The 21,829-nt window shown below is 36.6% G+C and overlaps 5 protein-coding genes across 10 annotated transcripts; 2 read left to right on the plus strand and 3 right to left on the minus strand.

The window, feature by feature from the left end:
* On the minus strand, nucleotides 116–4,035 carry LOC18597294 (ACT domain-containing protein ACR11). Of its 2 annotated transcripts, none has more exons than XM_007026227.2 (10): nucleotides 3,602–4,035; nucleotides 3,013–3,079; nucleotides 2,794–2,922; nucleotides 2,571–2,665; nucleotides 1,716–1,800; nucleotides 1,578–1,637; nucleotides 1,254–1,309; nucleotides 913–1,018; nucleotides 725–793; nucleotides 116–437 (listed from the first exon to the last, which is right to left on the minus strand). In XM_007026227.2, exons 1-10 carry the CDS (start codon nucleotides 3,742–3,744, stop codon nucleotides 375–377), a joined length of 873 nt encoding a protein of 290 aa, XP_007026289.1. In that variant the 5' UTR covers nucleotides 3,745–4,035; the 3' UTR covers nucleotides 116–374. The 2 variants fall into 2 exon arrangements, with proteins under 2 accessions (XP_007026289.1, XP_017978605.1); XM_018123116.1 differs by having other exon boundaries at nucleotides 725–842.
* Nucleotides 4,205–5,760, plus strand: LOC18597295 (putative yippee-like protein Os10g0369500). Its single transcript, XM_018123122.1, has 3 exons — nucleotides 4,205–4,670; nucleotides 4,772–4,880; nucleotides 5,354–5,760. The coding sequence occupies exons 1-3, from the start codon at nucleotides 4,528–4,530 to the stop codon at nucleotides 5,435–5,437; spliced, it is 336 nt and encodes a 111-aa protein (XP_017978611.1). The 5' UTR covers nucleotides 4,205–4,527; the 3' UTR covers nucleotides 5,438–5,760.
* Nucleotides 6,446–10,798, minus strand: LOC18597296 (heterogeneous nuclear ribonucleoprotein 1). 4 transcript variants are annotated; one of them, XM_018123113.1, is made up of 5 exons: nucleotides 10,402–10,798; nucleotides 10,107–10,241; nucleotides 9,565–9,787; nucleotides 7,476–8,670; nucleotides 6,446–7,014 (listed from the first exon to the last, which is right to left on the minus strand). In XM_018123113.1, the coding sequence occupies exons 3-5, from the start codon at nucleotides 9,784–9,786 to the stop codon at nucleotides 7,001–7,003; spliced, it is 1,431 nt and encodes a 476-aa protein (XP_017978602.1). In that variant the 5' UTR covers nucleotide 9,787; nucleotides 10,107–10,241; nucleotides 10,402–10,798; the 3' UTR covers nucleotides 6,446–7,000. The 4 variants fall into 4 exon arrangements, with proteins under 4 accessions (XP_017978602.1, XP_017978604.1, XP_017978601.1 ...); XM_018123115.1 differs by having other exon boundaries at nucleotides 9,565–9,809; XM_018123112.1 differs by having other exon boundaries at nucleotides 10,107–10,798.
* LOC18597299 (thymidine kinase a) lies at nucleotides 13,828–17,866 on the plus strand. 2 transcript variants are annotated; one of them, XM_018123623.1, is made up of 4 exons: nucleotides 13,845–14,376; nucleotides 16,696–16,840; nucleotides 17,152–17,273; nucleotides 17,375–17,866. In XM_018123623.1, exons 1-4 carry the CDS (start codon nucleotides 14,033–14,035, stop codon nucleotides 17,628–17,630), a joined length of 867 nt encoding a protein of 288 aa, XP_017979112.1. In that variant the 5' UTR covers nucleotides 13,845–14,032; the 3' UTR covers nucleotides 17,631–17,866. The 2 variants fall into 2 exon arrangements, with proteins under 2 accessions (XP_017979113.1, XP_017979112.1); XM_018123624.1 differs by lacking the exons at nucleotides 16,696–16,840; nucleotides 17,152–17,273; nucleotides 17,375–17,866 and adding an exon at nucleotides 14,695–16,154 and having other exon boundaries at nucleotides 13,828–14,376.
* Nucleotides 18,029–20,884, minus strand: LOC18597300 (probable serine/threonine-protein kinase WNK11). Its single transcript, XM_007026237.2, has 2 exons — nucleotides 20,731–20,884; nucleotides 18,029–19,958 (listed from the first exon to the last, which is right to left on the minus strand). Exon 2 carries the CDS (start codon nucleotides 19,140–19,142, stop codon nucleotides 18,243–18,245), a length of 900 nt encoding a protein of 299 aa, XP_007026299.1. The 5' UTR covers nucleotides 19,143–19,958; nucleotides 20,731–20,884; the 3' UTR covers nucleotides 18,029–18,242.

The following is a 21,829-nucleotide window of genomic DNA, read 5'->3' on the forward strand; positions in this document are numbered from 1 at the left end:
CACTTACAGCAACAGATTTTAATTCATGAGTTGAAAAGAAACCTAAACCTTGCCTGAATCAAGGGTGCAAACTAGGGAGTTTATGAAAAATAAGAGAAAAAATCTTTAGAAGGAATCAAGCAAAGAAGATACTCAAAATGTAGACCATAATAGAGTCACATTTGTTTGCAAGATTTATGCACTAGTCATGAAAACATTAAATAGAAATCAATATAAAATATCATTGCAGTAACAGGCCATCATAGAATTCCTACAAGAGATTATTGCGAAGAAGAATTCTGAAATTCACCCCTTTGGCAAATTGAGGTCCCTGGGGATAATTCTATGATCAAATGATGTATTCCCCTAAACTCGGCTATGTTTATATTGGTGGCTCAAAAACTCGCCTCCTCAGTAGTCGGACGCCTCAAGAAATATCGCAAACTATTAGCAAGAACCTGCCAGATTTCATATACCAAAAACTCATAAGCACATGTTGGCAACAGCTCATTATGCTTTTAAATGATGCCCACAGCAAGCACCTAGCATGTAGGCCCCACCCAAATGACTGATATATACAAATAAGCCCTCCAAAATTTGTGGTGACTTTTATATTCTTTAGAAAATCAAAGGATCTCTACCATGTGCAATTTGGGGTAGCATGTGGACTAGGAATTATTGAAGTTTTAAGTCAGAATGGAACTGGTTTCACATAGGCCAGATTTAGGGATATTGTGCTTTTTACCTGCTGCAGAGGCTTGATGATGGCTTTGCTCTTGTAGCTGACGTGAAACTTTGCCTTTGCCAACAACCCCTAGGTTGCAAAGGTAGAAAAATTTAATACCACTGGGCGAATACCAATCCTTCAAGAGGGAAAAAGAAACTGAATAGATAATCCTAGTTCTAGATGAATGAAAGAGAATAACTGATCACCTCAGTGTCAAACTCCCCAGATTCAACTGCAATGTTGATGTCAGTAATAATTTTTACAAGATCCACCAACAACCCTGGTCGATCAGCTGTTTCGACATATAGCAAGCTGAACCAAAATTCTTTTAGAAAATAAAATCATATGGAAATGAAGAATAACAAAAGTCAAAGCATATCATCCCTTTCATTTATATTAAACAAGGATCATCACGCATAGGTGGCAGAAAATTTTAAAGATGGGGTCATAGGCTATAGTCTTAAGCTATCAAAATCGCAAGGGCATGGATTGTATTGTATAAGGCTATAAGCCCCAGCATGTAGAGAGAGACCCAAGCATCCATTACCTACGGTCAGGACCATCATCATTGACGCTTATGTGGGTTGCAATATCCACATCAACCTGAGGAATTCCAGCAGAGCAAAATTTAAACCAAGATTGATGTGGGATGTCATGCTCAGCTCAATGATTGATGGACAATTTGTAACAATTATAATCACTTGCATCAATCTCACTAGCAAGTATGAAAAATATCCATTGGAATTACAACAAATGTCAATATAACAGTCTTCTTGTGACCGCTTAAAGCTTGTATCAACAAACATTCAAGATAGGAAAATGCCTGAACTCAGTGGGTGAGAAGAAAAGATAAACTGTGTAAGAGGAATACCTTTTCTTTTGGTGGCTCAACACCAAAAGCAGCACCCATTGCTAACTGAGAACTTGATTCCTGACCACCAATTAACATGTCAATAGGCTTTTACTAGGAGATTCCTCATCAAGAATAAAGAAACGAAGAGGTGATTACTGGATGATACTCAAGTAAGTTGTTTATAATCGTCAAACGAATTGCCTCAAGTAGTTCTGGTTCTTCTACTTTCCTTCCAGTACTCCTACAGAAAAGCACCACCACTAAATTAGTAAAATTGAACTTAAGATAGCTGTTAGAACAACTGATACATAATATTCAATTTTCATCTGAGTGTCTTTTATTAGCTGCAATTTAATTCCAAAGTTGGACTTATCGCATCTGAGTGAGTTTTTACTTCATGAATCAGAGAAAGAGATTCTTCTGAATGGGGGAAAAATTCATTCCCCTCCCTTTTATGAAATTCTTCTGAATGATTTAAAAAAAAAAAAAAATCAGAGAAAGAGATTCTAATTGCTTTGCCACAATAAAAAGCTTTTAATTCAAGGAAATGAAAAGCTACACCCCTGCCCAATCATTCAATCATAATGGTGATCTACACTTTTGGATATTCAAAACCTATTGACTATACCCTCTTGCACTCCTTGACAGATACAATGTGTTACACTTATCATACAATTTTCACATTTGAGTTATTAGGAGTACATACAGATACATCTTTAATCACTTTCAGATGCTTCTAAAGGGATATGGGGTACTTCCCAATCTCACTTCAAAATAATACCGTCCAAAAATTATATTAAGTACTTATCATTTTCGTAAAAAGGTAATTAATGACAATTGACTTATGCTGAATTATAGGAGTATTAACCACAAACAAGTCGAAAATTACACTCATTAACTGCAGCTAGTTAAATGTTACAGAAAGTGTAAACTGCTAGGAAAGTTTGACGAGTTATTACCAAGAACCATTCAAATGCAAGTTGAAAACAACTTAAAAGTCATACAACTTACGCCTTAGTGATGGCAAACGTGTTGTGCTTCCCAGATGAATCCAGATATACGTTTGCTTTAACAACATTCAACCCAAGATTTTTAAGTGCATTCATCTGCAATTCATTCAATAACAGTTAGGTTACACACCAAAAATTCTTATCATACAAAATTGGGAATTCAAAATTTCATATGAAAAGCAAAATATAGATTTATTTAAAGCAGTAAGTAAATGGCTTTATACAGTATCAAGAAGAGCGCCAAGGCGATCGCCAAAGGTTACTTCCACTAAAGTGACGTCTGGATCAGAGTCTTGGTCAATTATAACTTTGGGGGTCGGAACTGTATCAGTGTCGCCGAAACTTCCATCATTCTTCAAACAAACAACCATAAGAGATGGAACTTTAGCCAGTTAATATGTAATTAACAATCAACCAAATATATTACTGCTCATCTTCCATACCTCTACAGCTGTGGCCGATGGTGTGGCTGGTGGAGTGATTCCCATCGTTGAAGATGACAAACTGACACTGTTATGATTAAAACTCAAGGTAATGTAGCTTAGAAAGAGACTAGGCATCAAGATTCAATTAAACCATTATACAAGTTAAGTGCTAGCAAGTGCAAATCCAGTTGAAGAGTCGCAGTAGCAATTGGAGAAACATTTAGCAGGAGACAAATAGCTGCAATGTGCTTTTATCTATTGGCATAAATGAAATAGACAAGCTAATTAAACTGGTATAAGCAATATATCTGATTCAGTTCCTTACAAAGTCACTCGTTTGTTCTACTTGGAGATACCCTCAAGATGCATAAAAAATCGAGAAAAAGGAGCTAATTACACATATTCAGTTGAAATTAACTACATGATTGAATGAATTTATCCCGGAGATTTACAAATGCATTCAAGCTTTTTACTTCAAGCAGCATAAAAATCGTCCAAAAGAGTTTCTAAATAAAAAATTTCAGCACCCAGAAAAAGAAGTATCCAAATATAAAAAAGACAGAAAATAAACAAAATTTTAGAAAGGAATTCGATTAAAAAAAGATACCTTCTTTTCCCAAGATCGTTGGGTGGTCTGCTGACAAAGACAGCACGCCAAGAATGGTTTTTGAGTTCAAAGACAGGAATTTTATTAGTGTTGCTGCTAAAGTACACTAAACAATTAGCAGCAGAAGCCATAGCCACGGCCATTCCAACAAAAGATAAAAGAAGGACCTGCTGCTGTAGCTACAGGAAAGAAGCAAAAGGAAGAGATAGAGTGATCAGAAAGAATCAGCAAAACGAAAGAAGAATGTGACAAGTTTCGAGAAATGAGAGTGGGCTCTCGTTTTATCCGCCATGAGATAGAGAAAGGGAACTCTTTCTCTTCCTTTCTTTTTCGAATTGGTTACAACCCAATCCTTTTTCCATCCTGCATATTATCTCCAACGTTAAAACGGACGTTTCTCTTGTCCGCAAGATTTACAAAGGCGTGTTTGTTTCCGACATTACTAAGATGATTCGGATGCAGCTATTTCGCATCAATGGTGGATTATCCCATGACTAGTTTCTGTTTCGTGAATAATCTTTTTGTTGTAATTTTCAGGGTGAAAATCTATGGTGATATCCAAACATGCCCTTAAATGTTGCGGAAGCGACAATACAAATTTTAAAGCCTGTAATGATCCAACTGCTCATTTCCACGTTAGCACCCAACCATCCCATACAATGGCGAAAGTACCCTTTGTCTTTTCCAAACGACACGCGGCGCTATCTCGATCGTTCCTGTCCGAATGGACTTTTTTGGTCGGAGAACCCGAGTGGAACTCGGTCCCGAAACTTTGTCAAAACGCAACGTGAATAAATTGGATTTTCCACCGATTTCAAGAACCGAATGAAGAAAGTCAGGTTGATCGGTTGATTGCAGACCAGGGAATCAATCGATCGAAGAGAAGAACAGAAAGAGAATCGAAGGAATCGGGAAGGATCGGAGGGATGGGGAGGCTGTTCATAGAGACGCTGAGTGGGGCGAGGATCTTCAAGTGCAAATGTTGTAAGGTGGACTCGGCCTCCCACGACGACATCGTTTCAAAGGACTTTCAGGGTCGTTTTGGGCGTGCTTATCTCTTCCGCAATGCGTAACCTTGTTTTGTTTGTTTTTTTACGCTTACCAACCTCTTTTTCCAAGTTCATTGCTTTTTACACGTGATGGGAATTGATACAGTTGTATCCTTGGCAGGGTAAATATTATCCTGGGGCCGACGGAAGAGCGAATGTTGTCGAGCGGATTGCACACAGTCAACGACATTTACTGTAGCTCTTGCCAGCAGATTCTGGGTTGGAAATATGTAAGCTTTTTCAGTTGTCCAATGCAATACAGTTTTCGTTTTTTGTATTTTCTTTCAAGATTTCAACTGGAAAATATCAAAAGGAATTGAATTTGAACTGGTATTCCAGTATGCCAAGTGCACTCCCATGTTTATCTTCAGCTTTTGATTGCGTGGGAAGCTTCTAATCGTGGCTGATTCAACAGCATCTCATCAAAATAGGTTCTTTTAAGATTCAAATACGGCAAAGGGTAGTAGTTTTTATTGTCTCATGTGACAAATTCACAAGCCTTAAACTTTGATGAACTTTAGAAACAGGCAAGAATTTAAGTGATTGGTTTGCTTATCAAGGATTTGGTGAAGAAGGAAGGAGGGATTTCATCTTGGCCTCATTTAGTCTATATATATATATATAAGTTGTGCTATCTGTAATGTGTAGATTGTCTTTCTTGGTGAAAATTTATGGTATGAACTTCAAAGTGCAATGTTTGCAGGAGAAGGCTTATGAGGAGAGCCAAAAGTATAAAGAAGGAATGTTCATTCTTGAAAAGGAACGGATGTTCAAGGAGGGCTGGTGATAATGCCCTTGGAACAACAACAAGAAGAAGATATTTCAGATTGTCTTAGTAGATGTACTCTCGTTGATGGTGAAGGTTATCATGCTTGCAGCTCATGTTACCACTCAACTGAAGACCATCTTTTGAATTTCTTTTTTTGATACCATCATTTTACTTATACAATGTCTTACTATGCTAGTTTTCGTGCATTGTGTTTGCTGACATCATTGAGTTCTTGGTTGTGTTGTTCTTTTTCTCTTTTTGCTTGGAAAATGTTTTGGTAGTAAAGCTTTTGACAACATAGATTGAATGAACTCTTTACACTAAACAGTTTCTCCTCTGAATTATTTGTGCCTGTTGTGAGCATATGTAGGAAAGTGCAACTGAGGAGTAAGAGAGGTGAAATGTAAATGAAGGTAAAATATTTAGTCCATTAGATTTGGTCACAAGGTGGAAACTGGAAAGCAGTAGCTCTCTTTATGTTAAAGGAAGAATGGTTGTGAACCGTTGCAGAGCTATCCCAACAAACAAAGAGAATTAATGGCCAGTTCCCAGAAAGAAAGGACCACTCGGTGATAAAATCCCTAATCTTGGGAGTTGAAGGTGGTGCAGCCATGAAAGGGACTATAAGAGATAAAAGAATGACCGCACATTCAGGGAATTAAGATGACTCACCAGGTGCACTTGGTGATATACTCATGACTGATTCAGATCAAGTTGTGACTCCAGTGGCTGCACCTTGGTTTATATCTTCTTCTTTTCCCCCTCAAAAAAAGCTAGAATGATGTCCTAAAAGCAAAAGACTTACGTTGTACTCTGGCATGATGGGGGCCATAAATCAAGTAGGAAAGGCCCAATCCTAATTACAGATCAACAAGATCTTGCCCCCTGGCTCTTCAGGCTGGCTGCACTCTTTTGGAAAATGGGAACAGATAGTTCCTTATCTTCATGTGAAAGAAGCATTGGGCTATGCCTTGACCACTAGTTTTTGTCGAAATTTCGAACACCACAGGGAATGGCAATCATGACTGAAGAAAGAAATTACACTAACAATAAATCACATTTTGTAGCACCTTATTCGAGGGGAACCCGAAAGAGAGTATCCCTCCAGAGTTTCACAATGTAAATACAAACCAAACATCTCATTACAATCTACAAAATACAAGAGCCCAGCAGCTTCACTGGATATAACAGCAGAAAATCGAACAACTCTAATGCAAAAGAAGAGAAAAAAAAAAGAAAAAAGAAAAAAAGTCTGCTCTTATATGTATCGTCTCTGTCACCAAGAGATGCATGATACAATAATCTGCGTATACCCACAATCTGATTTTACATCTTAATCAATCCCGGTAAAGAAAACCTGTATTGAGAAGGAAAAAACTGCAAGCTCAAACGTTACATGAATTCTTTTTAACTGATCTCTATAACAAGTTCATCAAAACAGGTGAACCAAATTAGCTCTACTCATATTTTCATATAAAACTGAAATATCTCACTGAGGAAAATGTAGAAATCAAGTCATTCACCCGCTTCACCAGACAAATTTCCTACAATTATGTTTTTGACATCATATCATCACAACTCCTATGCAGCAATCCCTGGAAAAGATGATGACCAAGAGAAAATGAGCACGACCGATATCAACTAATAACTGAAAAATAGGGTGTGTTCGTTACTAACTATGGATGTTGACATTTATTCTTGGAGGGAAGGGGTCTACAGATATCAAGTTAGATGTATTACCTGGTCTACAGAGTAATGTTTTACTCAATTTACTAGGTAGTGTTGCAGTCTAACATGCATGGAAAACAAGGGATATATGTAACTAGTACACAAAATTTATGAAAGGGCATGTACTATTAACTTGCAACTATATACATTGCAAAGGCAAGTTTTTACTGGAAATTAAATGTTTTTGGCCCAAAACTAGTGCACATTCTGTCTGTTGATGCTTATTCTTTATCATGAAAGATGCCGAGCTGTTAATAGATGCAAGAAGATGGCAAGATAAATAAAGGAGAATAAAGAAAAGTAAAACGGCAAAGCAATGAAGTCATACCTCTATTTGCCTGCCTATTGGTAACACTATAACCACCAATGTAATCAGCAGAGTTATTAGTCATAACATCTGAACTTGCATCTCCCAGCCCAAAACCAAAAGAACTAGACCGCTCTAGGTCTGAGGGTGAAGATCGCCAAGTGGAATCCCCATAAAATGAACCATTTTCATAAATATTGGCATAAGCCCCGTCATAACCACCATTTGAAGCACCATGGGTTGATAACTGAGCAACATTGCTGTTTCTTCCATAGCCTATCCCTCCTGATCCAACACCAAAATCTCCACTTCCATATCTAAGATTGCCACCATTATAAGCAGAAGCAGCACCTCCACCTTGACCTAAACTAGGAGAGGAATCCCAAAGTGCACCTATGCTGCCAAAAGAACTCACTCCTGAATTCCCACTTCCAGAGCCCACAATGGCACTAGAGGTTGTGGAGTTAGTAGCATAGTTAAAACTTCCATTTCCCCACATATTTCGACCTGCTGAGTTTAAGATAGAACTATTTCCTCCACTGCCCCCACCATATCCAAAGGGGCTACCAAACCTGTTTGAATTTCCATTAAATGAAGTGTACAATCCCCGTCCATAGCTGAGGTTAGAACCAAGGTTTGAGCTTCCTCCGTAGCTTGGACTCAAATTTGACTCAAAATTCAGTCCCATCCCATAACCAGGACTCAATGGAGGAAATCCACTCCGACCAGCAGTAACTGGACTAAATCTACCTTCCATTCTAAAACCATAACCTCCAACTGAACTAGTATTATAACCCTGCATGTAGCCATTAAGGAAGCTATTGACTCTACTCAGACCAAAGTTATACCCACCTAACTGGTTCCGACTTGGCCCCGGAGATGATTCTTTGGGGACAGCCCGCTTGACCTCAACCATTTTTCCATTGAGTTCATGAAATGTTCTCTGCAAGACTTTATCGACAGCTTCCTCTGAATCATAAGTAATGAATCCAAAACCTCGTGGCCTCTGAGTGTTGTGATCATACATCACAACAACATCTGTAATTGTACCAAACTGATCAAAGTACCTCTTAAAGTCACTCTCAGTGACTGTGGATGCTAAGCCTCCTACAAATATCTTTTTTGTGCGAGCAGGACCAGGTGATCCATGAATGCTAACATTGCTCTTGTTTAGTATGTTCTGGTCATCCCTAGGAACTGCCTTCTTTGCCTCAACCTGAAACAGTGAACCAGAACATAGAAAATGGAGTTTAACATAGTTTCAGTTTGACAACATAAATCCTAGTTTCTCAAGCGCACAACTCTTTGAAGCTTAATGTAGACAGGCACCACCTAAAGCTATTTAACTTTCCCAAATTTTGTATTATGGATCCTGGAAACTTATACTCTTTGACAATTGAGGAAATAAGAAAAAGATGTAAAACCTATTACTTCCCCATGATACCAATTGTAATTTTGCACTGCTGTAGATTCTTAAGTTGCAAAGCCATCATCTCTCGGATGGTAAATAATTACGGATGGTCCTTTAACAATTAGCAAATTGTGCCTTCTGAATGCATTGACTCATCTCAATGCAATTGTAACAAGAAAATGCATGTTATTTCTTCGCATCAATCCCTCTCTTCAAAAACAAGCATTCGGTCTTTGTAAAATTCTTTCTACAACTAAAAGTAATATCCTGCTGGTGATTAAAGCGGTTGACATTGATAATGTTCAGTATCTATCACCTTCTTTTGCCCTCAAAATGAAAATACATATTCCCAGAGTAGTTCTCACTCAATAGCAACATGTTTCCAAGCAAACCTCACAATGTACAAAATATGCTCCAAAATAGAAACTTAAGCTGAAATGATCTTTAATAAAACTAATACACCCTTTAAAAAACTCATTTTGTAAGTCCTGTTTTAATCAAATAATTAACCAATCATGATTTAAAAAAAAAAAAGAAAAAAGAAAATATTAATGGTCGTCAACCTGCATCAGGACAAGAAACTTGCTAATTCTAAACCTTTGAATTGTATGTTATAATTCATGACAAAAAGCAAACCAATAAAATAGTATCTATCAGAATTCATCATGTTATTAGAGAGTTCAAAGAGCAGAAACCTACAGTTCTACCATCTATCATGTGCTTTTCCATAACAACTCTTTCTGCAATAGCCGGGTCAGCAAAAACAACAAACCCGAATCCGCGAGCACGACCAGTAGCCCGATCCCTCATTATCACAGCTTCCACAACATCCCCAAAAGCTTGAAAATACTCTCGAAGACGGTCCTCATTTGTGTCCCAAGAAATCCCACCAATGAATAGCTTCCCAAGCTCCATTTCCATTCTGAACAACAATATCCAATAATCTGGTTCAATGGAATCCCAAGCAATCAAAAACAAAACGAATAAACAATCGCATCATCACCTTGTCTCAAAGAAAAATAAGAATCAAGTCTTCTTCTAGACCAATCAAATTAAATTCAAGTAGAGAAGAAAGCAAACATCGGATCTAGAAGTCGAGGCATAATTATATGTAAATACCACCAGATATGATTGAGGCTTCGCTTTCGTAAATTTTAAGGCAATACAGAATTCAACAGCATGTCTTAAAAAACAATCCACCATAAAACATCGTAATGTAGATTAACCAAAGAAAGCTGTACCTTGCCAGAATACAGAAATCAAGCAAAGCTTGGTTATTTATATCAAAATAAAAACGACCGGGTGTTGTTGGATTCAATCGAAAAGCATGAGACCAATCACCGATCGATTACCAACAAACCAACAATCCAGGATTCCTAAAAACCAAAGCAAAAAAGGATCCAACTTTGATGAGAAATGAATGAAAGATCCAATACCCAGAAATCATTTACAGCAAAATAATGAAGAACACAAAAGAAAAACAAGCTTTGCTGGTTTCTTTTTTCCTTTTTGAAGGGACAATGATATTAACCATACCAGGGAGAAAAAACCCAGATGAGAAAGTAAGAGAATCTAAGATCTGAGAGGAAGCATAATAAGAAGAGAGGGCTTAAAGGCCCTCCTTTTCCTCTCTCTTTTTTCTTTGTTTTTCTTCCAATTACTGTTTTTGATATCAATGGGTTGTACAAATATATTTATATGTGTAAAATGAATGGATTTTATGTATCAAACAGAGACGCAGGGAGATGTGTGAGAGAAAATGGATTTGGATCAAAAATGGATATAAAAAAAAAAAAATTAGTATTTTTTGTATTTATATATTTTTAGACGAGGGAGAGAGAGAGAGCGTATAAAGGAGAGAGGGCGAGAGAGAGAGAGAGAGAGAGAGCCTTGGCTACCCTCTCGTGTAAGAAAGTTACAAAGGAGACGATGGGAAGATGGTGACTTTCCAAAGTTTGAGTTTTGATTTAAATTCCCATAATAACATATACCAAACCCAAACCCCAAAAAAGTTTGATTATTTCATTTCCATCCCTTTATTTACTACTATTTCCTCCTCCTTACCATTCATCACACACCATTCTGCAATTACACTCCTGTTCTTACCATTCACTACAACCCAAAATATTTCTCTCTTATTCAACAAATAAATAAATAAAAAGGTTGTTTTTCTTTTCACTTTGGCTTTTAGTGTGCTGTTTGAGCTTGGAGGCTAACAGATTAGGTGGTCCATACATTAATATGGTCCATTGATTTAATAAGGTTTTTTGTGTTAATAGTTTCAATATATAGATTCTTCCTATGTTGTTAAATTATGAAGTAAATTTTGTTTTTTCACTTTTCCATGTATGCATTGTTATCAGTTGATGGATACAATAACTTTAATTTTGTTTAAAAATTCAAAGAAAAATGAAAATTCACATGGGTTGGTAGAATTAAAGTCTTTTTCTCCTATTATACAAGTAATGATTCACACCTTAATATCTAGTCAATTCAGAATACATGAAAATAACAAACAAAAAGAAAAATAAGAGAGAGAGAGAGAGAGAGGCAATTTTTCTTTTTTAAGTTTAATGGTAGATTTCTTAATTTTTTTCTTAGTGCGTGTAAGTTATATTTGACTCGAATTTTATCTATTTTGTTTAAATTAAGTTATATTTTATATATTTTCTAACACAAGACTACAAATTGAGTTTGCTTCACCAAGAGGCAAAGGATGAACTGTTTTCCTCTTACCAAATACTGAATTAAAACTGCTAAAGATTTATGGTACATTTAAAGAAATAAGGAAAGTTGAGAGGTGAAAATGGGAAATAAAAGAAAATCCCATAGGTATTTAATTTTGTGGATCACCAAAAAGAATATGTTGGGCAACAGATAAGATTGGTGATTACAACAATAGCTTTGCAACCCAACATTCATTATTATTATTATTACCATTAAAAAAATGGATGAAGAAAAGAATTAAGAGGTGGGGGAGAGAAGTGTGAAAGACAGAAGGGATTGCTTGGGCATCCGAAGAAGGCAGGCAGGCAGAGGGAAGGTTAGGAGGTTTAGGGTTAAAAGATTTTAGATTCATCGAACATAAAACATATGGAGAGCACAGAGGGGGAAGTGCACATGCATGACGTTACAGCCTTACAATACAAATTTGCCATCACCTCCCCAACAGCCACATCTGCCCTCCCTCCCTTCTCTCTTTCTTTTGCTTTTAAAATTCAATCTTAATAAACAAATCACCTTCCCATCCGTCCTTTCCTTATACCCTTTTCCAGGTTTCTCATCCTGCAAGCCAGGATTCGTATATCACTACTACCCATCACTCCGCTGTTAAATCTCTATCAGGATTTCAACTCCTTCCACCTTCACTCCCTCCCTCCCTCCCTCCCTCGCTTGCACCCACCCTTTTCTTCATTACTTTGATAAATTACGTGTAATTTCAACTTTTTTACAATGTTTTTCTTCTTCAATTAACATCCTGCGACTAACTCTTCTCTTCACGAAGAGTTTTAAGGGGTTTTCTCCTAAACGATAAGAGAGTAGGAAAAATTGAGGATTTGGGGTTGATGAGGAATGAGTTGTTTATTGATTCCATTTAAATAATAAGAATGATTGAATTGGCTTTTGGACAATCTCATATGGGATTATGCGTTGAGGAATTCAGACTTTCTTAGTGGCTGCCAGGCAATTGGTCTACATTATATTACTTCTAAATTATATACTTAACTTGATCAATTACTTTTTTATAATTCAAAGAACAATGCCAATGTTCATCGTTTATTTAATCTTTTTTTTTTTAATTTTTGGCAATTCAAAAAGAAAGAGGTGATTGTAGATTTTAGCTAGAAGCTAAATGTATATTTAATTAATATGAGAATTAATTCTTAAATTTGTATGTATTCGATGGGTTTTCTTCATAATTTATAAAAAATTTCGATAAAAATATAGGTTTTTTTTTATATATATTTTAATATTCTTAATTCATCAATAGTAATAAAAAAAATTGAAATTAGTGTGGTGAAATTGAGAGAAAGGCATTAGAGTGTTGAAAAAGAATAATCAAAGGAGGCAAGTTGAGATCCAAAGATCCCTTGCCTACAAAGCATGCCTCCTACCTCCCAGCTAAGACATGCCTTTCGGGTGGTTGTATTATTAGACTAATGCCTGGCATCATCTACACATCAGTATTTCTTTTTTCCCTTCTTAATCTTTCCTTTCTATAATACCAACATTCATGGGCCTTGACTTTTCATTTTTTTTAAGAAAAGGGACTAGGTATACAAATGGTAACAACTAAAATACCCATTCATTTTGAGTACTTAAACTCAAATTCGATTATAATTTAACTACTCATACTTTATCTTGATTTAATATATGAAAACAATCTCGAAATAAAAAAAATTTATATTATTATCAAAATTTTACCCAAACGTATGACCGATAATAATTTTATCATCTGAACTCGATTATAAAATATTTTAATAAATATCCTATGAAATTATAAAATTATATATACATAAAGAGGTAAAATATACATGTACTAGTAGTACATGATTATACCACATGGAAGACAATAATTATGTAGGAAAGAGGTTCATATGTCCACCATCTTTCCATAAAAGGCCTCATTGTGCAGCAAATTAAGATTGATAAATGGGAAATGAAAAAATGGGTTTGTTCCTTTTGAACAAATTAATCAATAATCCTAATCTCAATCATGGCCCAAACAAGGAAATGAGGAAAAAAAGAAAATAAATTCTTATTGATAATCATTTTTTTTTTAATTTTTCCTCTATTGGAAAGATCATGACAACTGAAAAGAAATGGGCGAAGTAGAGCGTTTGGAGAAAGTACCAAGTTGAATTGTTGATGGCAGATCTTTTGATTTCCATAGAGGTGAGTGTATGTAGTATCGAATGTAGAGGAGTAAAACTCGAAACACCCACCAAAAAACATAAACCCTAGATTAACGCGAAGTTGGCGGATAAATTAGATTCTGTGTCGCTTAAACCCTAACCCCTCTTCCCGCCTCTTTCCTTCTCTCTCTCTTTATGTCTTTGCTTCCTTAAACCCTAAATTTAGGAGCAGCCATGCCAGATTTCACTCTTTTAGCAGAGCAAAGCGCTTGAACCTCTCCATCTTGGACTATTATTTCTCAAAAGGATCGATGTTAAGTACTATTTCAAGGATGAAGTCCATGATTTTTCCTACATTTTCTCCTCCCTCTCTCCATTTCCCCAAAACCATACCTTTTGCGATTTTCTCTTTAGCCTCGAAAGAACCCGATCTTCGCAACCTCCGGACGCTTCAGAATCCGAAATTTCTTCACCTAAAGCCCACAATGCCTTCACCTGGAACCCCGATTTTTTCAACCCCAAGTCGAAATCTGCATACAGAGACCTCACAATCTTCTTCACCGTGTGGTGAGGTTCACGTGATCGTAGGACCCATGTTCGCTGGCAAGACAACCACGTTGCTTCGCAGAATTCAATCTGAAAGCAGCAATGGCAGGTTTGAACCTTTCTTTTTTTTTGTCTCCCGCGCTTTTAGTTTATGTCATATAATTGGGTTAAATTCCGTGCTTGATGTTATTCAGAGTTATGGATTTAACTTTTTTCTGTTATATTTTATAATTTAGATGAAATTTTGGGCTAGGGTTCCTGATGAGGTGTTTTGTTTGTAAATGTCTCAAATATATCTCCCTAGCCGTCATTATCTTTTCTCTTTTTTTTTTTGTTTCTTAATTTTTTTTTCTAGGATGTTTAGTTCATTGGTTTGGATGTTGCCCACTGCTGTTGGATGATCGAATGCAATAATAAATATTCCCAGCTTTCAGGCCAAGCTCCGTAAAAACTACATACAACTGAATAAAGCTTTAAGGGGTCTTTGTTTTGCGGGAAGACTGAGTGAAGCTGTGGGGCTACTATGGCGTACGAGATTGAAAGCAGATGCTGGAACTTATGCTCTTCTCTTGCAAGAATGCATATTCAGGAAAGAATATAAAAATGGAAGAAGAATCCATGCACAAATGGTTGTTGTTGGATATGTGCCCAATGAATATCTGAAGATCAAGTTGTTAATATTGTATGCAAAATTAGGGGTTTTAGAAACTGCCCATGCTTTGTTTGATAAGTTACTAGAGAAAAATTTGATTTCTTGGAATGCAATGATTGCTGGGTTTGTGCAAAAGGGTTGTGGAGAATTTGGACTTGATCTCTATTACAAGATGAGAAAGAATGGTTTAACACCAGACCAGTACACCTTTGCATCTGTATTTAGAGCCTGTGCCTCCTTGGCCACACTAGAGCATGGGAAGCGAGCACATGGGATCTTGATAAAGAGTCCTATCACGGAAAATGTTGTGGTCAGCAGTGCCCTTATGGATATGTATTTCAAATGCAGCAGTCTTACTCATGGTCATCAGGTATTTGATGAAGTAGTATATAGAAATGTTGTTACTTGGACGAGTTTGATATCTGGATACGGCCAGCATGGAAGGGTTATTGAGGTTTTGGAATCATTTGATAAAATGAAAAATGAAGGTTTTAGACCAAACTATGTTACCTTTCTTGCTGTTCTTTCTTCATGTAGCCATGGAGGCTTAGTGGATAAAGGTTGGCACTATTTCTTATCAATGACAAGAGACTATGGAATGCAACCGAGAGGGCAGCATTATGCTGCCATGGTTGATCTTATAGGCCGTTCTGGAAAGTTGCGTGAAGCTTATGAGTTTATTCTTAACTCACCTTTTAAGGAGCACCCGGCCATATGGGGTGCTTTGCTAGGGGCCTGTAGGATTCATGGAGATATAGATCTGATAAAGCTTGCAGCAGATAAGTACTTTGAATTGGACCCTGAAAATGCGGGAAAATATGTAGTTTTGTCTAATGCTTATGCCACTTTTGGTTTTTGGGACAATGTGGCCTCACTTAGGAGGATGATGAGGAATTCTGGGGTCAAAAAGGAGCCTGCTTATAGCAGGATTGAGATTCAAGGGGAGGTTCACTTCTTTTTAAGGGGTGATATATCTCACAAACATTCTGTGGAGATTTACGAGTTGATCAAATTAATGACTTCCATCTTAAAGGATGCAGGCTATGTTCCTGATATAAATGGCACCTAAAATCCTATGTACCACACTTTAGTGTGGTGTCTTGTCAAGAAGCAGGGCTGGTTGAGGGTTCTAAAAGTTCTTCATAATTTAATCTTAGACTCTTAGCCTGTGGTGAAAAATGTACTGAATTTGGGGACCCTGTTAATAGGTAAGGCACATTAAATATACTGTTGTATTTTATGTGCTGAAAGTTACCTGCTGTCTAAATATCCACATTGACTTATACATGGGAATGTGATTGGGAAGGCTCTTAAATCTTCGGCAAACTAATCTGAAAGCAACATGGCTTGTTTTTTGAACTTATAACTCAGTATTAGGTGACAGTCAGTAGTACTATCAATGGCACAATTCTTAAATTCAATTGCTTGATTGATGCAATGATCCCACTTGGTTTTCTTGTTTAATTCTTCTATGTTGTTAAATTTAGGTCATGATCTGGTTCTTATTTACTGTCATGTTATTGTTGGTAAGACTATTACCTTTGGCCAAAATCGTAAACATAAGATTACTTATTTTACATTGCTATGCTTTCCTAGATGTTTTTAAGATATCAGTTTGATATTTAAATGTTAGTATTCAATGAGATTTATTTTCCAGGTACATCTATCCTATATTATGTGCTGGACATTTTAGTTAACTAATAGGGCTACAAATGTTTAGAGTGAAAAAGTTTTGACTGATTTTAAGGTATTACTTTCTTTCTATTTGCTATGCAGAACTGTGGCTGTAATAAAATCAAACAAAGATACAAGATATGCATTGGATTCAATTGTGACACATGACGGCATGAAACTGCCATGTTGGGCATTGGCAAATTTATCATCATTCAGACAAAAAATTGGTCCTGACGCATACGATCAGGTTTGTCATTTGCCAGCATCAAAATTTGATGCTTTTTGTCATGCATAATGACAACTTGTTGCATGAACATAAATTTGTTTGTCTGATTGGTATGAAATAGTGAGGAGTTACAATATTGTAAAGATGCCTTTTACTAAGTTGTGGTCTCTGTTATAAAAAAAAGGCAGAACATGTCCAAGAGTGTTGCTGCCAATACTTTATCTTCATTTGAATGTGTATATATGGCCTTTTTGTTGTAATATTCTCTTGAGCTTCACTAGTCTTGTGGGGATTTAATGTCAAACATACTCATGACCTAGTGCATGTAACAGCTTGATGTCATTGGCATTGATGAAGCTCAATTCTTTGAAGACCTTTATGACTTCTGCTGTGAAGCTGCTGATCGTGATGGCAAAACTGTGATAGTTGCTGGGCTGGATGGTAACTATTTGAGGTATTATTTGATCAACTTCCATTTTTGAGATGCATGCTGCTTACTAGATTTATATATATTCCTACTGCCGCCTTATGGTTTAATCCAAATCTTGCTGGCAGGAGGAGCTTCGGATCTGTGCTTGATATCATTCCCCTTGCTGATTCTGTCATGAAGTTAACTGCTCGATGTGAACTTTGTGGGAAACGTGCTTTTTTTACCTTAAGGAAGACTGATGAGACACAAACAGAACTGATTGGAGGAGCTGATGTCTACATGCCTGTATGTCGGCAGCACTATGTCAATGGGCAAGTAGTCATCGAAGCCACGAGAAGTGTCTTGGAATCTCAAAAGCTCCAATGTGGCTCTTACACGTAGTTCACATGATCTTGTTCATTAAGATATTTGGTCTTCCTGAAATATTATGGTTTGCGTGGTCCTTACAACATATCGTTTTGGTGCGTGGTTGGTGACAATCTTATACCTCTGGTATGGGATGTAAATGTAATTGGATTGACAGGGAATTAATATGTGCATTCTTATTTAAATACACTTATGTAGCTTGGTGACATTTTGTCTCTACGTAATGAAAATGCTGTAAAACTTGGTCATCATAGTCTGTCATTCCTGGAAGTGACTAAATTTCACCACTTTACTCTTCCTGAGAGCACCAAAGTCCACCTGACAGTTTTGCAATAACATTCAAAGCAAAGAGTGGAACTTCATCCATGCCAGAGAGTCAACAGACACTCATATTTTGCCAACTGATATGCACGTGAATGAATATTGTTGTGAAATTATCAGAATAAACTCGATAGGTACGTACAAATCAAACAAGTCAGATTATAATTTCCATCAAGAACAAATACAAACAAAACAAAGTTGAAATGAGGCCCTAAGCTGTTCATAAAATGAATGTAAACGCCGATGAAAAGAAAAAGAAAAGCCCTAAGAGAGCAGTAGAGTAGAGTCTGGATTAGCTTAGAATCGTCAGAATGCCTCGTCGTAGTTTTCATCCTGGTCAAGTCCATGAAAGAATGAATCTGCGAGGAGCTGGGTTGCAGATGGTCTCTCCGATTGCTTCACAAGACACTTTTTGATAATGGCTTTGGCCTTCGGATCCTTCACCTTGTCGATCGCCTCTGGCATCACCCCTGCACTCACTTTCTTGTAAATTTTTGCAATGCTATCGCACTCACTGTAGGGCAATTCCTGAGTAATCAACTCCAGTAAACACATCCCAAACGAGTATATATCCACAGCCTCCGTGTAATTCTCCTCGAACAGTTCCGGAGCCATGAACTCTGGCGTCCCGATCACCGACTGGGCAATGTGGTTCTTCCCAACTACAGTTGCGAATCCGAAATCACCAATCTTGATTTCTCCAGCATTACCGTTGATGAACACGTTGCTGCAATTGAGATCTCTATGGATTATGCAGGGCTCATGCATATGGAGATACTCCAAGCCTTTGAGAATTTGTCTTGACCACATCTTTACCGCATTGATTGTTACATAACGGCGGTGCTTTTTCCTGTAATCTCTCAAATTCCCAGACGTGCAGACTTCAGTGATGAAGTTCAATCTGTTGTGTTCGTAGTCGGTCCAATAGCTAAACAAGGAAATAACGTTCTTGTTGTCGAGCTTTGCTAGCAATCCAACTTCAGCATATAACTTTTTAATAATGTAGTCATTGTCCATAAATTTGGTTAAAGAAATCTGATTCCAAGCAACCTCTCGGCCCTCTTCTTGATCGAATGCGCGGTAAACTTGCTTGGTTGCACCTGCACCAAGCAAGTCAGGATACCTTCCAAACCTGCCCGTTGGATCAACCTCTACGAATGGCTCGACATCCTTGTCGGATGAACCACAACTACTTAGGTCTGACATGTTGGATTCCTGAAAACCTTAGAAGCTCAGAACAGGACTAGAAAACACCCAAGAACCCCAGAATTGAACAAAAACAATAGCTTATGATAGAAGATCAATGATGATAGGAACTACCGGGATTAAGAAGACCACGTATTTATATGGGAGGGGAATCATAAGTATACCATGATCTGATTTGGAATCCTGATTGCTTCAGGATTTGCAATTGTAGGTAATTGGATTTGATTAGAAAAGTTAATTATACTTTCTTCTTCGCCAAAAAGTTTAAAAGTTAAAAGCCAAAAGAGAGTTATAACTCTTAATATAATTGTTAGTTTTTCTACCATGGATTCTAGAATTATGGTGTTCCACTCCAAGCAAGATAAGCTATGCTTAGATATCATAAAATATCAATGTAAAACCATTGCAAATCATGGCTATGGCTAAGAAATCTCTTTAGCTCAATTCAGCAACAAAGACAACAGAAACAAGATTATATACTCCATTTTTTCGTTGATAAAAGTGCACACCAATTTACAAAATTGTATACTATTCTCCATATCCTGAGGACTGAGAGCAGATGGGTTTACAATATTTACAGAATTTTCCCACAATTTAGAAAATAACCCTTTCTTGCATCAGATTTACAGGCTTCTGTTGTTTAACCCAAACTACAGGCTTGATTGTGTGCCCTGTACAATTTGGGGAAGCCTCATTTATGTTGAAAGGAAACATTGCCAGCTCCCAATTTGAGGAAGACTATTTAAACAACCTCGTGTGCTCAGCTCGTATGCTGCATCTGAGACACTGAGAATCCTAAGCAATTGCTGCTTTAAACTGCATAAACATTTTTGCTATTAAGATCAAGAAAAAGCATGCAAAGTTTTCTGAAGTGGAAAGCATTAATTTTTACAAGGGCCTCAGAATTGCAGAATGACAGCAAGGCTTGAGAAGCCATTCAGTCCCGAAAGATGGTGTAATTTGTGATTGGTATCCTCATGGGCCACAATTTTTAGAACACCCCAATAAGCTAAAACATGAACATGATGAAAAATAATATGCAAAAAGAAGAAAAAAACAATGTAAGCCTCATGGCCAATCCCAAAGAGGTAAAAGCAGCAACGCCGCTCCACAAGGCAATGGAATATGAGACTGCCGTCGACGGAGGAGCTCCCCGGAAGGAGGACCATCAACGTCGCCGTACATTATTATGTGACGTTAACTTTGGAATATACAAACATAATTCTTTCGATTTGCCCCAAACACAGAAAGGGATTTCGATCCCCCGTCACACTCACACTGGCATCGGTAAAAAACAAAGGAAATTTTGTAGACATCTGGATGTACGTCTCATGGCCAGTCCCAGATGGTAAAGGCAGCGACGCTGCTCCATAAGGCGATGGAATATGAGACAGCTCATCGACGGAGGAGCTCCCCGGAGGGAGGACCGTCAACGTCGACGAGAGTTTATATGTGACGTTATCTTCGGGATGTACAAACAAGATTCCGGTTTGCCCCGCTTCATAGATAAGGATTTCACATCCCCCGTCACGGTAGATCAAAATCAAAAAGGAAGAAAAGAGAGATGATTATATTTTGAAAAGCTTACCGGACATGGATCGACATGAAACCAAACCGAAGCTCATGTTTTTCAAACACAGACAGACATAAACTCTATACTTCTAAGCTTAAGTGTTCATATGATGCTAAGAATTTTCTCGTGCGGCAGCGAAGAAGCTGTTCTGGTGGATATTTGTAGGGTACGTAATGTCGATGGGTGCCGTTGGATTTGCATCTGACGGCTATGAATGTTTAGTGGTCGCCGCTCGCGTTGGATGCTAGGGTTTGCTTTTGCATGACAACATATTGGACCATGGAGGCCCAACTGAGAGCCCAATAGTTATTTATTCTGTACACTTTTTTCTACGATATATTAAGTGTTTGTTTGACTTATTTTTTTAATTTATTTATTTATTAAAAATAAAAGTTAAGTTAAATATAAATTTTAAAAAGTTTTTTAAAAAATAATTTTTTTAAAATAATAAAATTTTGAAAAAAAAGCTTTTGAAAAAGTTCGTGTGAGAGAAGCTTTTCCTTCTCTTCTTTTAAAAATGTAAGAGAATTTTTATTTTTATTTCAAAATATTCTCATCTGTTAAATACAATTACAATATTACCCTCTAAAAAAAATACATTTTATGATAATTTTAACTAAAATTATAATTTATAAAAAGAAATTTATCAAACAATTTTAGCTTAATTTTAAAAGTTATTATTTTTCATAAGAGTTTCATAATAGCTTTTAGGTTAGAAAAAAGTCAAGCTAAATATGTTTTAAATAAGAGTTTTACTCATTCTTTGGCATATAAACTTCTTTACTTAAGTATGAATTGGAAATAAGGTTTAAATAACAAAAATTTCCTAAATTATATTAATTTATGCAACAGAATCTTTATACTTTTATTATACTAAAAGAGCTCTTATCTCTTAATTTATATCTAAAAGAAACTTTTGTTTTATTGTTTTATTTTATTAATATAAAATCTTAATTCGTAATAAAAATTTAATGATCTTTACATTTAATATCAATTGATGTTTTTTGTTCATATAAAATCTTAATTTGTAATAAAAATTAATGATTTTTGGATTTAATATCATTTGATATTTTCTATTTATATAATATTTGATGTGATTTAATAACATGAGCAT

This window comes from Theobroma cacao, chromosome 6 (assembly GCF_000208745.1).
Source record: "Theobroma cacao cultivar B97-61/B2 chromosome 6, Criollo_cocoa_genome_V2, whole genome shotgun sequence".
Taxonomy (NCBI): Eukaryota; Viridiplantae; Streptophyta; class Magnoliopsida; order Malvales; family Malvaceae; genus Theobroma; species Theobroma cacao.

What these genes read in the sequence shown, in the direction of transcription:
- LOC18597294 (XM_007026227.2), bottom strand. Translation starts at nt 3,744, where the DNA reads ATGGCCGTGGCTATGGCTTCTGCTGCTAATTGTTTAGTGTACTTTAGC. An exon ending in ACGTTTGCCATCACTAAGGC is followed by an intron (nt 1,801 to 2,570) that starts GTAAGTTGTATG and finishes GCTTTTCTGTAG; the next exon opens with GAGTACTGGAAGGAAAGTAG. An exon ending in CTGGGGAGTTTGACACTGAG is followed by an intron (nt 794 to 912) that starts GTGATCAGTTAT and finishes TTTGCAACCTAG; the next exon opens with GGGTTGTTGGCAAAGGCAAA.
- LOC18597299 (XM_018123624.1), top strand. Translation starts at nt 14,033, where the DNA reads ATGTTAAGTACTATTTCAAGGATGAAGTCCATGATTTTTCCTACATTT. An exon ending in TCTGAAAGCAGCAATGGCAG is followed by an intron (nt 14,377 to 14,694) that starts GTTTGAACCTTT and finishes AAATATTCCCAG; the next exon opens with CTTTCAGGCCAAGCTCCGTA.
- LOC18597300 (XM_007026237.2), bottom strand. Translation starts at nt 19,142, where the DNA reads ATGTCAGACCTAAGTAGTTGTGGTTCATCCGACAAGGATGTCGAGCCA.
- LOC18597296 (XM_018123113.1), bottom strand. Translation starts at nt 9,786, where the DNA reads ATGGAAATGGAGCTTGGGAAGCTATTCATTGGTGGGATTTCTTGGGAC. An exon ending in ACATGATAGATGGTAGAACT is followed by an intron (nt 8,671 to 9,564) that starts GTAGGTTTCTGC and finishes TCACTGTTTCAG; the next exon opens with GTTGAGGCAAAGAAGGCAGT.
- LOC18597295 (XM_018123122.1), top strand. Translation starts at nt 4,528, where the DNA reads ATGGGGAGGCTGTTCATAGAGACGCTGAGTGGGGCGAGGATCTTCAAG. An exon ending in GCTTATCTCTTCCGCAATGC is followed by an intron (nt 4,671 to 4,771) that starts GTAACCTTGTTT and finishes TATCCTTGGCAG; the next exon opens with GGTAAATATTATCCTGGGGC. An exon ending in AGATTCTGGGTTGGAAATAT is followed by an intron (nt 4,881 to 5,353) that starts GTAAGCTTTTTC and finishes CAATGTTTGCAG; the next exon opens with GAGAAGGCTTATGAGGAGAG.